The 14,338-nt window shown below is 38.0% G+C and overlaps 1 protein-coding gene across 1 annotated transcript in view; it reads left to right on the forward strand.

Moving 5' to 3' along the window:
* Positions 1-14,338, forward strand: part of Heatr5b (HEAT repeat containing 5B) — an 87,182-nt gene that overhangs the window by 59,174 nt on the left and 13,670 nt on the right. The window contains exons 25-28 of the mRNA XM_051177895.1: positions 1,714-1,895; positions 4,178-4,246; positions 7,860-8,039; positions 13,323-13,560. Of these exons, the coding sequence (XP_051033852.1) occupies positions 1,714-1,895; positions 4,178-4,246; positions 7,860-8,039; positions 13,323-13,560 (669 nt within the window). The remainder of the gene's footprint in view (positions 1-1,713; positions 1,896-4,177; positions 4,247-7,859; positions 8,040-13,322; positions 13,561-14,338) is intronic.

A 14,338-nucleotide genomic window follows, 5' to 3' on the forward strand; every position in this document is an offset into this window, starting at 1 on the left:
GGCCCTTTGGATGGCGTCTTCATCACCTGGTCTTCCTGTGTCCTGTGCTTTAGTTATAGGAATGATTACTCCCAGACTACAGCAAACCCTCCCAGCCTCTAAATCTCCCATGTTACAGTTTCTACCCAGCCCCTCTTTCCATTTTCATCTCTCGTTTTTGAAAAGCAGATAGAGGGGTTTATGGGTAGTGGAGAAAGCAGATCTCATTTCAAGGACAAATGCTTAATTTGGAGTTTGAGAGATTCCTTGACTTTCTTAATCAGGTGGCAGAGTGTACGGGGAACTTGTCCTTTTATTCACATTTTTGTGGGCATAACATAAGTAGAGCCATTTTAATTCATATCCTCCTGCCTGGGATATCTTCTCCCAAACTCTGGTAGTGGCTTATTATGCCTCACAGGGCTGGTTTTTAAGCTCCTTCTAGCCAAATTCTCTTTTCTCTCTGCTTTCGGTGCCCTCCGCCCAGCATGTACTCTTTAAACCTGAAATGTTAAAGTTGTTGTTTTAAAATAGGAACTTGAAGAAATGTGTCTTATTGTCTTTTCAATAGTAACAACAAAGTCCAATTTAAATAGCTCTTTGAGGGTCAGGTTGAGCCACCAAATTGCCAATACTTCAAACGGACTGCCTCCAGCCTTCTGTACTGTATATCACACTTGAGTTTGAGCATTGCTTCAAGTAGTATCTGTTGCTGTGTATATTAAGTTTATTGACCTTTAGTGCCTAGCCTGTCCTAATCTCACCTAGCATCTTTTCTGCTATATTTTATATTCATGTGTTCTTGTTCCCCTTTTCCTATTTGGCAGAGGCAGTTTACAGCAGCTGCTATAAAATCTTTGCTGCTAATTCTGTCTTTCATATCTGAACCAGTTTCTAGTTGGTGATTCTTTCTGTTAGGAGCTGTGTTTCTCTACATCTTTGCATTCTTGACACTTGTCATCAGATGTTGAACAATGTAAATGCTATGTAGTTTGTGCTGGATTTTGCTGTTCCTTTAAATTGTGCTGAACTTTGTCCTGGGATTTAGTAAAATTATTGTACTTTGTGTTATTTGAATTCTTCTGAGACTTGTTTTTAAGTAAGATCTAGGGTTACCTTTGCCCTAGTGCTAAAAGGTCAAGACTCCCTTCTCACTCTGTTCTCATAAAAAGCCTTTTAAAAAATAATTTTGTAGACCAAATTTCCTGACTACACTCTGTGTTTTCTACAGTCGGGATTGGCAGGCTATGGTCTGTGATTAAAATGCAGCCCATAGCCACTTTTCGTAAATAGTTTACTGGAGTTCAGCACACTTTTTTCAGCAGCTCTGTCTATTGTGTTCTGTAGGTGCTGTTGAGCTGCTTTCATGGTGTGGCAGCAGAGCTGAGTAATTAATTGCCTTACAGATAATATGGCCTGCAAAGGCAAAATTAGTCAATATCCGACCCTTTACAGAAAAGCCCTGACAGCCTCTGCTAAGGAGGAATTACAAGCCCATTTGGAAAAGCCATGTTACTCGTATATTTTGCTTCAATTTCCAGTGTATCCTATAGGTGTCTGTGTTAGCATGTTATTAAAGGTCTATTACTGCTCTGGGACACTTGATGGGAGTTTTGATTTTTAGACATCATGAATTATGTGGGTCATACTATCAATTTTATTTTGTTTCATATTTTTATGTTATTACACTAGTTTGAGTGAACTTTCCCATCTGAGTTCTGTTTTCCTTTGCAGATGACCTTTTAGTACTGCATCTCTCTGACCTGATTCGAATGGCATTCATGGCTGCAACTGATCATAGCAACCAACTTCGAATGGCTGGGCTCCAGGCACTCGAAGACATTATCAAGAAATTTGCATCTGTGCCTGAGCCAGAATTTCCAGGTCACGTGATCCTGGAGCAGTATCAAGCTAATGTGAGTTTTGTTGCTTATTTATAGACCGAGTGGAGTTTGTGAGGGTCACTAAAGGAGAGATTGCAGTCTCTTTGCATGGAACTCAAATGTTTAGGATCTGTTTCATAGTTTCAGTCAATCCACAATTGGAGAGCGTTCAAACTGCTGTAACTATTTTTAAGTTGTGATAGCAGGGTAATGATAAAACTAGAATAGAAATTCCAGCCTTGCTTTCCAGTCTTGTGCTTAGATGTTTTGCCATGCCATGCCATTTATAAGATAAGAGAGCGTTCACAGAAGTGTTGCAGATTTGCTGCCATTGTATGCGTGTGTGTATGTGTTGAGGCTTGGATGAACAGTTTAGAAATAAAAGCAACTTCCTCTTGTAAACAGAGTGAGGCGATGACCCCTGATAGTAGTTGCCAAAGGGATTACTGAAAAAGCAGAGTTTCAAGAGATTGTTTTCGCTGCACACTATACAGATAAACTTGTTTTCCCTGAAATTTGAACTCAAAGATTTCAGACACACCATGAACTACTCCCTAGTAATGGGGGAAAGGCTGTGTGAAAGTTAGGTGGAAAGTTCTGTTAGCAAGCAAAGCAGAAGTCTTTTTTTTTTTAACTGAAAATATTACACATAATATCTTGTCTAAAAACTTCATTTAAGATGCTGGTAGTGCATGCCTTTAATCCTAGCACTGCAGAGGCAGAGGCGCAGAGGTGCAGAGAGGCGGAGGCAGGAGGATCTCTGTGAGTTGGTCTACATAATCAGTTCTAGGACAGCCAGGGTTACACAGAGAAACCCTGTCTTAAAAAACTTAAGAAGGTAAATAAATAAACAAACAAAGCTGTGTTGAAATATGCCCAAAATTATACCTGTGAGTAGTAAGTGACCACTTAAATAAGGGTGAGGAACATATAGCTTTAGTCCAAGTGGCTGTATACAGTTGTTTACTAGAATGGATCTGTGTGGGAATGTTCTTAACTACTGAGCTATCTCTCCAGGCCCTAAAATACTTTTATTTAGAAATAATTTAAAATATTCAGGAAAATATTCCAAAACCATTTTGCATCCTTTCCCCATGTTTAGCTATTGCTCATTTTGATCCATTTGTTTGAAAGTTGACTTTCTCCTCCTCTCTTCTCCCTTCTGTGTCTCTCTTTCCACAGGCATACATGTGTAATGCAGTCTTTTCTAAATCCTTTCAAAGTAAATTACTTTAGTCATATGTTGTTACCCTTGAGCCATTTGGACTATATTTCTGAAGGATAGGAACATTATCTTATGTAACCACAGAACAGTTATTAATCACAGTATTGATTCTTTGCTTTTATTAAATCTGCCATAATCATTTTGTCAGTGGAACCACTTAACACTTTTCTAGTTTCTGTTCTCCTTCAGTGCCAGTTTACATGCTGTAGTTAGTTGCCATAATGTCTTTAGTCAAAGAAGGAACCTTTGACTGTTTCCAGACATCTGTGTAAACAACTTCTCAACTTAGGAATGTAATGTCTTTATTCAGTTCACACATCTCATCATCTGTCTCAGAATCAATCCATGGCTGATATTAGCTTCCTTGAAACCAAAGCTTGTATTCATTTACTTATTGATATATTAATATAAAAGCTAATTAACAACATATTGTTATTACTTCTTATTGTGTTATGGTGAGAGTGAGTACGAATGTGTTTGTGTGTGCGTGTGTGTGCGCTCACGCACTCCTTAATAGGAGCAGTGGACAGTCTTCGAGTATCAACTCTCTCCTTTCACAGAGTTCCCAGGGATCAGTTCAGATTGTCTAACTTGCTTGGCAATGCCTTTATCCACTGGCTTGAGCAGTCTTTTAAAGCATCTTTTTGTGATGTGAAATAGTCTTTGAGGTACTTTAGTGCCTCTGAATTTTTATAATTCCTTACTTATTTAAAGACATTGATCCAGTTATTGATGTTTACTCAAGATATACATAAATGCTGTTAGAAATATGTTTAGAAAATTTATATGGGGTGAGGAGGAAACACAAGAAATGTAATAGTCCTTGGTTATCTTTGATAACGTGTGACTCTTTCAGAAAATCCCATTTACTGTTAAACAAAAACAAAAGTGAAGGAAACAAGATTTTCCTGTGGGCACACCTTCCATATAGATTTGATATTGATAGCTTCCTGAGAAACAAAGGAAAATGTAACCATAGTTAGTCATACTGTAATGGAAAGTACTAAGGAGGCGGTGATAAAGAAGTAAACAAAGATGAGTATTTGATGTTTTAATCTCTTTACAATAAATGATTTGTTTATTTTTCTAGGTGGGAGCTGCCCTAAGACCAGCCTTTTCACAAGACACACCGTCAGATATAATAGCAAAAGCTTGCCAGGTGAGAAGAAATACATTCTAAAGTTCTTCAATTTCACTTACAGGGAAAATTAAATTGTTTTTTATCTTGGAAATACAATAGTGTTCATTCCTTTTTTTTATAAACTTTCACATAAAATTATTCTTTCACTCACTCACTCATTTGATGTGTATGGGACACAGCACTCATGTAGCAGTCAGAACAACTTGGAGGATGGTTGGCTCCTCTGCTGTGTGGAGTCCCACTCAGACTACTCAGATCATTGTCCTGATGGTGGGCACCTTTACCATCTCACCCCTACCCCCCATCTTTTTTGCTTTTGTGTTCTATAGGAAGTGTAAGTGTTAATCACATCCCTTTTCTGATAGCGCAGGATTTGGCTTTGAATACTTTGGTACATTATGTCCAAGTGGATGTACCTAGAACATCATAACAGGAGCTAACGGAAGTACATAGAAACAGCTAGGTATAGACTGGTTTGGTGGTGAGTTGCACAGCCTTTTACTATATATATAAAGGAAGGAATGGCTCAGAAGGCTCTGCTTTATTGCTGAGAATAACTTCACCATAAGAAGATTTAAATCAGGGTGATCCTTAGGCAGACAGGAGAAAGCCTCACATGTAGTATACTGGGGTGTTTCTGTGAACCAGCATAATAATCACTTGAAGCAGGAGCAGAATCAAGTGATGCAGACTTTAATATTTCACTGAAGCCTAAAATGTGTAAATGTACACACCTGTGCCTGGTGGAGCCGGGGCCTTTCTCTGAATATGGTTTTGTTGAACCATCACTATATTATCTTCCTTAATAAACAAATCTATAAAGCATTACTCGCAGTTTCTAGGTATAAAATCTTTTTTGAAACTTATTTATATTTTCTGTTTCATACATATATACAGATGTGTATCTGTATATATGATACAGATGTGTATCTGTATATATGTATGCTTGTACAGATATGGCTATCCACAGATGCTAAAGAGGGTATCAGATCACCTGGAGGTATAATTATGGACAGTCATGAGCTTCCTGACATGGGTGCTAAGAACCAAATTCTGGTTCTGTACAAGAACAGCAAGAACTCTTAACCACTAAGCCATCTCTCTATAGCAGTGGTTCTCAACCTTCCTAATGCCATGACCCTTTAATACAGTTCTTCATGTTGTAGTGACCCCCAACCATAAAAGTATTTTCATTGCTACTTGATAACTGTAATTTGCTGCTGTTATGAATCATAATGTAAATATTTTTGGAGGTAGAGGTTTGTTAAAGGGGTCAAGACCCACAGGTTGAGAACAGCTACCCTAGACTCTTTAAAGTAGAAGAAGTACTCAAGATTTTTGCAAGGAAAGCGTAGGGCCAAATTTCTGGTATCCACAAATTTGGCTGAATTTTAACTACATTTCGACCAAATTGCAGAAAAATATTGTATCTCTCCAGTATGTTTAGTTGCTATAGGAATCAACTCCTTTTTTCCTTTTACCATTTCTATTGTAGTGCATATAACTTTGAACTTCCTATTTGCAGAATTATTTTGGTTGACAACTTACATTATCAGAAGTATGTCCTTAATAACCATCTATTTTGAAGTATTCTTATTGTTTTTAAACTTAGTTTTCAGTTTTTGAAACTATGATTTTTTTTTGTTTTATTTTGGTTTGGTTTTTTTGAGAAAGGTTTCTCTGTGTTGCCCTGGCTGTCCTGGAACTCGCTCTGTAGTCTAGCCTCAAACTCACAGAGATCTGCCTGCCTCTGCATCTTGAGTACTGGGATTAAAGACATAACCACTGCCTGGCTGAAAATAAGATTTTAAGTGAATAAAATTGTTGAAATAAATATTTAGTTACAGCTTTTAAGGATTTAAATTAAGGAACTCAAGTCCATTAGCCATGATTTGAAACCCAAATACTCCAGAATACTCAAGAGGGGTTTTATAATCTATTTGGCAGCAAAATCCCAGCTAAATACACTTATTTACACCCAAAGCCTAATGAGATTTTAATATTTAATATTGATTTGCCTCTGAGAGTGATACCTAATGAATGCCCTACTAGAAATGTCCATGTGTTCATGATAATGACGCAGTCCCAATCCTTCCCACGTGTTCCCTGATGAGCTTCCTATGCCTTTGTCCCTTTTACCCAGAAGTCATGGGTTGTAAGTAATCATAGTTGCCAAAGCTGGCCCTGTCTAGACCTCTTCCCAGATGACACCCTTCTCTTGACGCCCATGTCTGTCCTCATGTGGTTTTCCTGGGTTTTAATTTATTTCTGTTGTTCCACTTGACCTTTAAGTATACCAACTTCTCTGTGTCTGGATGTAAGGCTTTTAATCCCAGCACTCAGGAGGCAGAGGCAGGTGGATCTCAATGAGTTTGAGGCCAGCCAGGACTGTTATACAGAGAAACCCTGTCTAGGAAAACAAAACAAAACAAAAACAAATAAAAAGATATTCTTCCCCTAAACAAATCTGCCTCATAATCTTAATTTAGTTATTGCCATTGTGTATAAGTGCCTAATCTTACAACCTTTCAGTTGCTCCTGGAATCTAGAGCAGAATTTCCCACGGTCTGCTGAATGCCCATCCACAAGTCTCTTTCTCAGTGGTACTTAGAGCTCACATGTGAAAATGTTTGGAATTCAAATCATGCTAATGGCTTTTCACTGAAATTTCCTAGTTTTTATATTAGTGCTCCTAACATTACTGTCACTTTCCTTCTGTTCTTCCAAGTGAGGAGCTTTGACAAAGTTTAATAATAGTTTTTGATTCCTTATTCTTTTAGCATATCACTGTCTCATGCCCTAAGTAAATGGTATCCACACCCTGTAATTTTTGTCTCCATGTTTCTCTTGACTACTCATTGTATTTCCAGTTTCAACCATGCCATTTTTGTCTTATCCAATACTTTAATAGACAGGTAACTGAACGTGCTGTTTATTGTCCTATATATGGTTTTCCTAAAGCATAAATCTAATGCCAAAGATGCTTGACAATTCATGACTCAGGATCTCTGAAAACTCATGGCCATCATCTGATTTTAGTACATAGGACATTTAGACTTTGTCCTTTCTGACCTTAGCTTTCCTGTTCTTCATTTCTCCCCCATTTCACACCCCTGTGTCCTTACACACACACTATCCTTTCTTTAAGCATCATCAAGTGTAATTGCAGTCATAATATTGTAGTTTCTTTTTCCCTTTAAAAAGAAAAATTTCACAATAGCTAGTTTGATAAATAGATATTTTGTTTTGTTCTTTTTTCCTTTTAAAAAAAAACTTAGTGTAGCTAGTTTAGCAAACATTTTGTTGAAGAAGTTTTCAAGACTGAACTACTTTGGGTAGAAAACCACTTATTTTAAAATTTTTGTTAAATAGTGGAAACATAGAATCTGGGCATAGTGCTAAAAACTTTTAATTACTGCACTTGGGAGATGAGTTCAAGGCCAGCCTGTAACTAATGGCAAAACCCTATCTCAGACAAACAGTGGCAACTTAGTGCTACTTTATTGTCTGTAGAGAGATAGAATGAACTTCTTTATTTTCCCCTGTGCAGGAATATGATGAAACCCTTTTCCCTTTCCTCTGTGCAGAGTTAACTCTCCATGCACAATAACTTTAAATATCCCTTGGCTAGGTGTGCAGCACATGGATTGGAAGTGGCGTTGTCAGTGATCTCAATGATCTCCGTCGGGTACATAACCTGCTCGTTTCCTCTCTGGACAAAGTTCAGGCTGGCAAGGGATCTTCCAGCCAACTGTACCGAGAGAGTGCCACCACCATGGAGAAGCTGGCTGTCCTCAAGGCATGGGCAGAGGTAAATGTGGCCTCTTACATCATTCCATCCCCCCATCCCTAATACTCACTGGAGAATCTTCTGTGCATTAAAACTGGTCCTTGGCGTGGAAAGTTTTTTCAACTCTGTTGATGAGTCTTTTGTAAAGCTTTGTCTTACTTCGTATGCTAGCATACCTGTAATTCTGGCAGGTGAGGCTGAGGCAGGAAATTGCCATGTTAGGGCCACTCCTGGGCTTCATAGCATGGTCTAAACCAATCAAAGCTACAAAGTGAGACCCTGTCTGAAAAATACAAAGCAAAATCTTTTGCTTTGAGAAAGAGTTATTATATGGAAATTAGACATGGAAAGCACAAAAATACAAATAATAGAAAATATATTATGCTAAGATTTTTATTTAACTAATTTTAGAAGACTTAGTGCTTTGATAACTAGGTTACAGAAGTTCTATTTAGTTTGTTTTTTAATAGCTGTTTTAAACTAGTTTTATTTCTATAGCTACTGTGTGTGTGTGTGTGTGTGTAAGAGTGTAAGAAGAGTGTAAGAGAGAAGTGCATACACATGATTATGTGCGCACTTATCAAATTATATTATTTTAAGTTATTCTAAATTTTCCAGTTGCTTTTGAATTATCACCAGCTGCCCTCCAGTATCTATAGTTACTGATTCCTTTCCTTACTAGCTCATCCCATTTTAAAGATTTATTTATTTTTATTTTATCCACATTAGCCTGCATGTATATATATGTACCATGTGTGTGCCTGCTACTTGCAGAGGCCAGAAAAAGGAGTTATTCAAACTGGATTTATTCATGGTTGTGATGCACCAGGTCCTCTGCAAGAACAGAGATGCTCTTAACTTGTGAGCAGCCAGCCCCTCCCTGTGTCTGCGGTACAGCAGCTAAGGCCACTGAACATCAGTGCTGCCTGAGAGTGTGCGGTTCTCAATTTAGATAAAGGATGCTGGGCTTTGGGTGGGTGAAGACCTCTGTAATCAGTTCACATAAAGGATGCTGGTACTAGGACAGACTAGGATTTATTCCTTCATAGAAAGAAAATATAAAGTTCAATGAGGTATCATAAAAGTTAATTTTTTCTCCAGTTTTTAGGCTTAGATCAAGCTTCTTTACAAATGAAGTATCCTGTACTTCTTACTGTGATGGTATTTTACCAAAATAATTTTTTAACATTTTAGTCTCTTTGAAGTTAATGCAAATCTTATTTTATATTTTATGTTAAATTTTAATTGAAAGTAAAATAAGAAAAGATACTACTTAGTGGATTTTATTTTTTAAAAAAATAAACCTCATAAAAATTGTTCTTCAATCTCATGTGCATGCCATCGTGTGTTCTGATGGTCATATAAGAGCCTCTTAAGGCAGGTCCTCTGCACATTCGAATGCTGTGATTGACTGATCTGCCAGTGTACAGTGTCAGGAACATTAAATCCTGAGTCAGAGGCCCTGGAACAAGTCCTATCTCAAGATTTACCATCTGGGACTTCTTCAAGTGACAGTTGGCTCACAGCCTCAGTTTTGTATTAAAAAGTAGAAATAATATCTTTCGTAAGCCATTCTGTATAACAATGCAAAGCATTGTACCTGTCATTGAACTGACATAAATAAATGCTATAAAAATTAGACCAGAATGGCATGTAACAAAATCAATAATGTCCATTTATTTGGAATTCTTTCTCATTTGGGGGGTAACTGTGTTACCCTTTAATGATTGGTACCTCAGGTTGTTTTCCCTGCTGTCTGGGAATTCCCTTACCACTTCATTTCATTTATCACTTTCTCAAATGCCACCTTATTCTAGATCTCTCTACTCATGACCTATTTTTGCTTCTGTTTTTTCACTTAGAGAATTTGTTTTTCAACTCCTCCAAGTCTTTAGGTTTATGTGAACTGTGTGACATTGAGTGTTACTTCCTGTATAAAACCTGAGATCTGGAGAGATGGCTCAGAGATTAAGAACACTGACTGCTCTTCCAGAGGTTCTGAGTTAAATACCCAGTATCCACATAGTGGCTCACAACCATCTGTAATAGGGTCAGATTCCTTCTGTTGTGCATGAAGACAGAAAATTCATATACATAAAATACATAAATAAATAAATCTTTAAAAAACTTGATTTATTTATTTTAATTTTTATGTGCAGAAGTGTTTTGTTTGCATGCATGTATGTATACCATGTGCATGCCTGTTGCTCTACACAAGTAGCAAGTACTCTTAATCATAGAGTCATCACTCTAGCTCCATTTGTTTTACATTAAAGTTAGGAAATTCCTTTCATAGGATGATAGTGTAAATTAAATTAGATTTTAGCATAAAGGACTGTGTACAATACCTGCTGTTTTATCCGTAATAAACATTACTTGCTATAGTTATTTTAAAATTATATTTCTCTTCTCCCCAATGACTTATATAACAATGCATTATGAAATGTCAGCCCCAGGGCAGAAGAGTAAAGATCATGACAGATGTACAAGACAGACTCAAAACAAGGAGAAGAAACAAAGTGAGGAGTGCTACCATGGAAATACAGAGTTCTGTAACAGTGTAGAGCACTTAAGCTGGGCTGTAGGCTCAGGGCTGGGTTCTTGGAGAAAGTGACATTTAAATAGATACTTGGAAAAGTAGGCACCAGCCAGCATATGTATGAAGAGCCTTAAGAGCTCCATGCTATCAGCTATCCCCCTCCTGGGACCTCACATCTTCTTCATGCTCTGTGTCTTTGCCTGTATTCTTCTTTCTTCTTGCCCCCTTTCCTCACCCTCTATAGTTTCTTGAAAGAATTCCACTGTCTTCACTTCCTTAATTATTCACTCATTGAGATTACTTCCACTAAAACCATGAATAGCACTTACTCAGATAACTAGCCACCTTCAGAACCTGTCTTGCTCCAGCCCATAGCTTGTACAACCATCACAGCAAAGCACTCCACAATCATCTTGAAAGCCAGAAGAATATTTGTTATCACTGACCCTAGAATTCCTTCTCTGATCCTTTTCTCTGAAAAGACAAGAAACAAGCTCATAGATATGTTTACTTACAGTGTTATTTATAACAATGAGCAATAAACGTTCTTTGATGTGTCTTTATGGTGTGTGATTGTCTAGGCTAAACCATCAGAAGAAAACATGAAATTTGTTGAACTGTTGGGAAATTAGTGGATATATTATGGTCTGTGTTTTACAGCCATTAGAATGTGGTTATGAAGACAGAGAAAATTGCATATTAACTGATAAAATTAAATAGAAAGGTCTATTACAGCTTAAAAAGACAGAACATGAAAATGGGAATTGGGACTATGAGGTATTTTAGACTCTTAGGTTCTAATATTTTGTTTTGTTTTGAGGTAGCCTCACTATGTATCCCAGGCTAGTCTCACTTTTGTCTGATTTTCCTACTTCAGCCTCCTGGGTCCTGGGATTATAAGTGTGTGCTAGCACATGCAGTTTTTCACTTCCCCAACATCTTAGAACACATTTATTAAAGTGAACGCTGTGGAAAATACATATATCTGACATAAAAATCCCTGGGGTGACTCTCTCTTCGCTCATTGCCTAACAAGTAAAAGCTTCAGGTATTTCTACATTGTCCCTATTGTCCTGCTCTTGTCCTTGCTGTTCCTCCTGCCTACAGTCCCTCTGTCCTTGACCTGAGAGTGAATGCTTGCCCTTGAATTCTTTGCCCTGCCTTTGCTGTATTCTGTGGTTATGATCTGCCCTCATGATGCTCCCTTATTGGTGCTCCTTAAGGTCTGGTCATTCATTGCAGAAACTACCTGCATTCAATCAGTACCAGACACAAGGTAAGATATGGTCAGGAAGGTGCTACATGTACAAAGTTTGGAATTTCTCATTTTTGTCATTCCATTCTTTCTTTACATTTTATTGTTGTATAACCCAAATTGGCCTCAGACCCAGATTTGACATCAGCCTCCCAAGATTATGGCATACACCCAGCCTAAATACAAACTAAAAAATCTTTACAAAAATTCTTCTCAGAATTTTATCATTCCATTATTGTATTTCTGAGTTCATAAAAAGGAAAAAGTAGGTATTTTTGTCGTTGTTGTCTTATAGCACAGTAATAAAAACAAGGTGCCAACTAAGGATTCAAATGAATTGCTAGTTATATTTATAGTGCTTATTGGGCACTTTCTAGAATGTTAGTATAATATCAAAATTGAGGTGGAGGGCAATCTTGAAATGATTAAGAAAGGTGGGTGTGTGGTAAATCCCAATACATAGAAGGTAGAGGCATGCTGATCTCTGAATTTGAGGTCAGGCTGGTCTACACAGTTAGTTACAGGATATCCAGGATAACAGTGAGACTCTGTCTCAAACACAAAACAAAATAAAGCCCCCCAAAACAAAAACAAAACAAACAGAAAAAACAACCCTCTGGGAAACATGAATGTGGTGTTTATAACCCAAGTTGCAGTCTGTCTACTCTAGAATTTTGTTAATTACGCTGTCTGCACTCTAGCTGTCTTCCCACTGTATGAATGAGTGTAAGGTAAGCCCTGCCAATCAACATGAGCTTACACAGTAGTCACCCAGGAACAGTGCTCTAGAATGAGAAGATTTTCAAGATTCTGGTGTAGTGCAGCACCCAGGAACAGTGCTCTAGAATGAGAAGATTTTCAAGACTCTGGTGTAGTGCAGCTGTTTCTCTTGTTCATTTTATTCCCTTTCCTGTTTTCCAGCACTGTATTATCAGTTCCCAGAGCCTAAGCATAAGTACAAAAATAAAATCAGCAAGGACGTATCCTGAGTGTGCTTTCAGAGAGTTGGTATTACATGTCTTTTTAAACAGTCCACAAACTACAAAGGACACAGATAATACTCATTATATTCTTAGATTGGCTGTCTGTTGTAATTGTGAGATTGTAGGAGGCAGAGTAGGGGATATTTATGGATATCCTTTCTCTGGCCACCTCCCTCCTCTCAGTCTGTTTCTCTGAAGGCTGTTTCATTACGTGTAGTGAGCCTGGGGAAGGCAGTAGACAGGAAGTTATACTCTATGCTGGGAAAAAGGAGATTTTGTAAGGCAGAACAAGGATGCCAGAATAACTCAGAGAAGCCTATTTAAGGGATACAGTGGGGGAGGAACAGTCAGAAATCAGATACATTAAAAAATGCTTTTGAAACAGGAGCTAGAGAATTCATAAAGTTATATACTCTCTAATATCCACACCTGATTTCCCCTTGATCATTTAACTGCATAACTATAACAATTTAAAATAACCAATTTTTATCTAATGCCTTACTTTCAACTTATGAATGTCTTATTAGGTCTATGTGGTTGCTATGAATATAAAAAAAGAGGCAGAGTCAAAGCCAAAGAGAGTGATGAAAAATCCCGATGATGATGATGATGACTATGGTACCATAGATGAGCTACCTCCAGATAGCTTAATAACCCTGGTACAGCCTGAGCTGCCAACGCTCAGCCGTCTGTGGCTGGCAGCCCTGAAAGACTATGCACTTTTGACTTTACCTGCTGAATTCTCTAGCCAGCTTCCCCCAGACGGTAAGTACCCATGCAGTAGTTTGCTTTTATCGAGTTCAAACTAATATTAAACAAAATGGGCTTGACAGAGGCTAGTACTCATAGGAACATAGCAGCAACTTAATATCCGTGGACTTAAACCTGGCATTGTTTCATTTAAGGCATGTCCTTGACACTGATTTTGTGAATTCATGCTATGACCAGGGAGCATGTTAGCTGAAGTGAAAACGTTAGTGCCATTGCAGAGATAGCTGTATGAATAGGACACTCTCAATAGCTGTGGGATCAGTTATACATTTAGTGACCATCACCATGATGAAGTATATCACTGCCCAATGATGGCGTGTTCATGTAAATCCTAGTTCAGCTATGAACTGTGATCCTAAGGCTTTTTCGTATTTGTTTTTAATCAGTTCTCCTATTGAGATCAAATCCAGAAATCATTATGAACTGTTTTTGTTTAGGAAATGTGTGGTTAATTCCTCCTCAAAAACTCATTCTTCCCCCCAAATATTTTGATGACACCGATTGAGCACCCTTTTATTCTCCTCCCATGAGTCACTATGATAGCCTGCAAAAAGCAGAAGTTTAGTGTTGGCGGTGGGAATGGGAGGTAGAGAGGAAGAGGAGAGTGGAACACAAGGGGAGAGGGCCTGTTACGGTGAAGACTGTGCAGGAAAGAAGTCAGATTTGCCCACACAAGGAAGAACAGTATAAAGGTGCAGGGTCTCCCTGGTAGCAGAGGAGAGGCTGGAAGGCTTAGCTGTGAGGAGGCCTTTGGTTGGGGAGGAGCTTGTTG

The sequence above is a fragment of the Phodopus roborovskii genome, unplaced genomic scaffold (genome assembly GCF_943737965.1).
Source record: "Phodopus roborovskii unplaced genomic scaffold, PHOROB, whole genome shotgun sequence".
Taxonomy (NCBI): domain Eukaryota; kingdom Metazoa; phylum Chordata; class Mammalia; order Rodentia; family Cricetidae; genus Phodopus; species Phodopus roborovskii.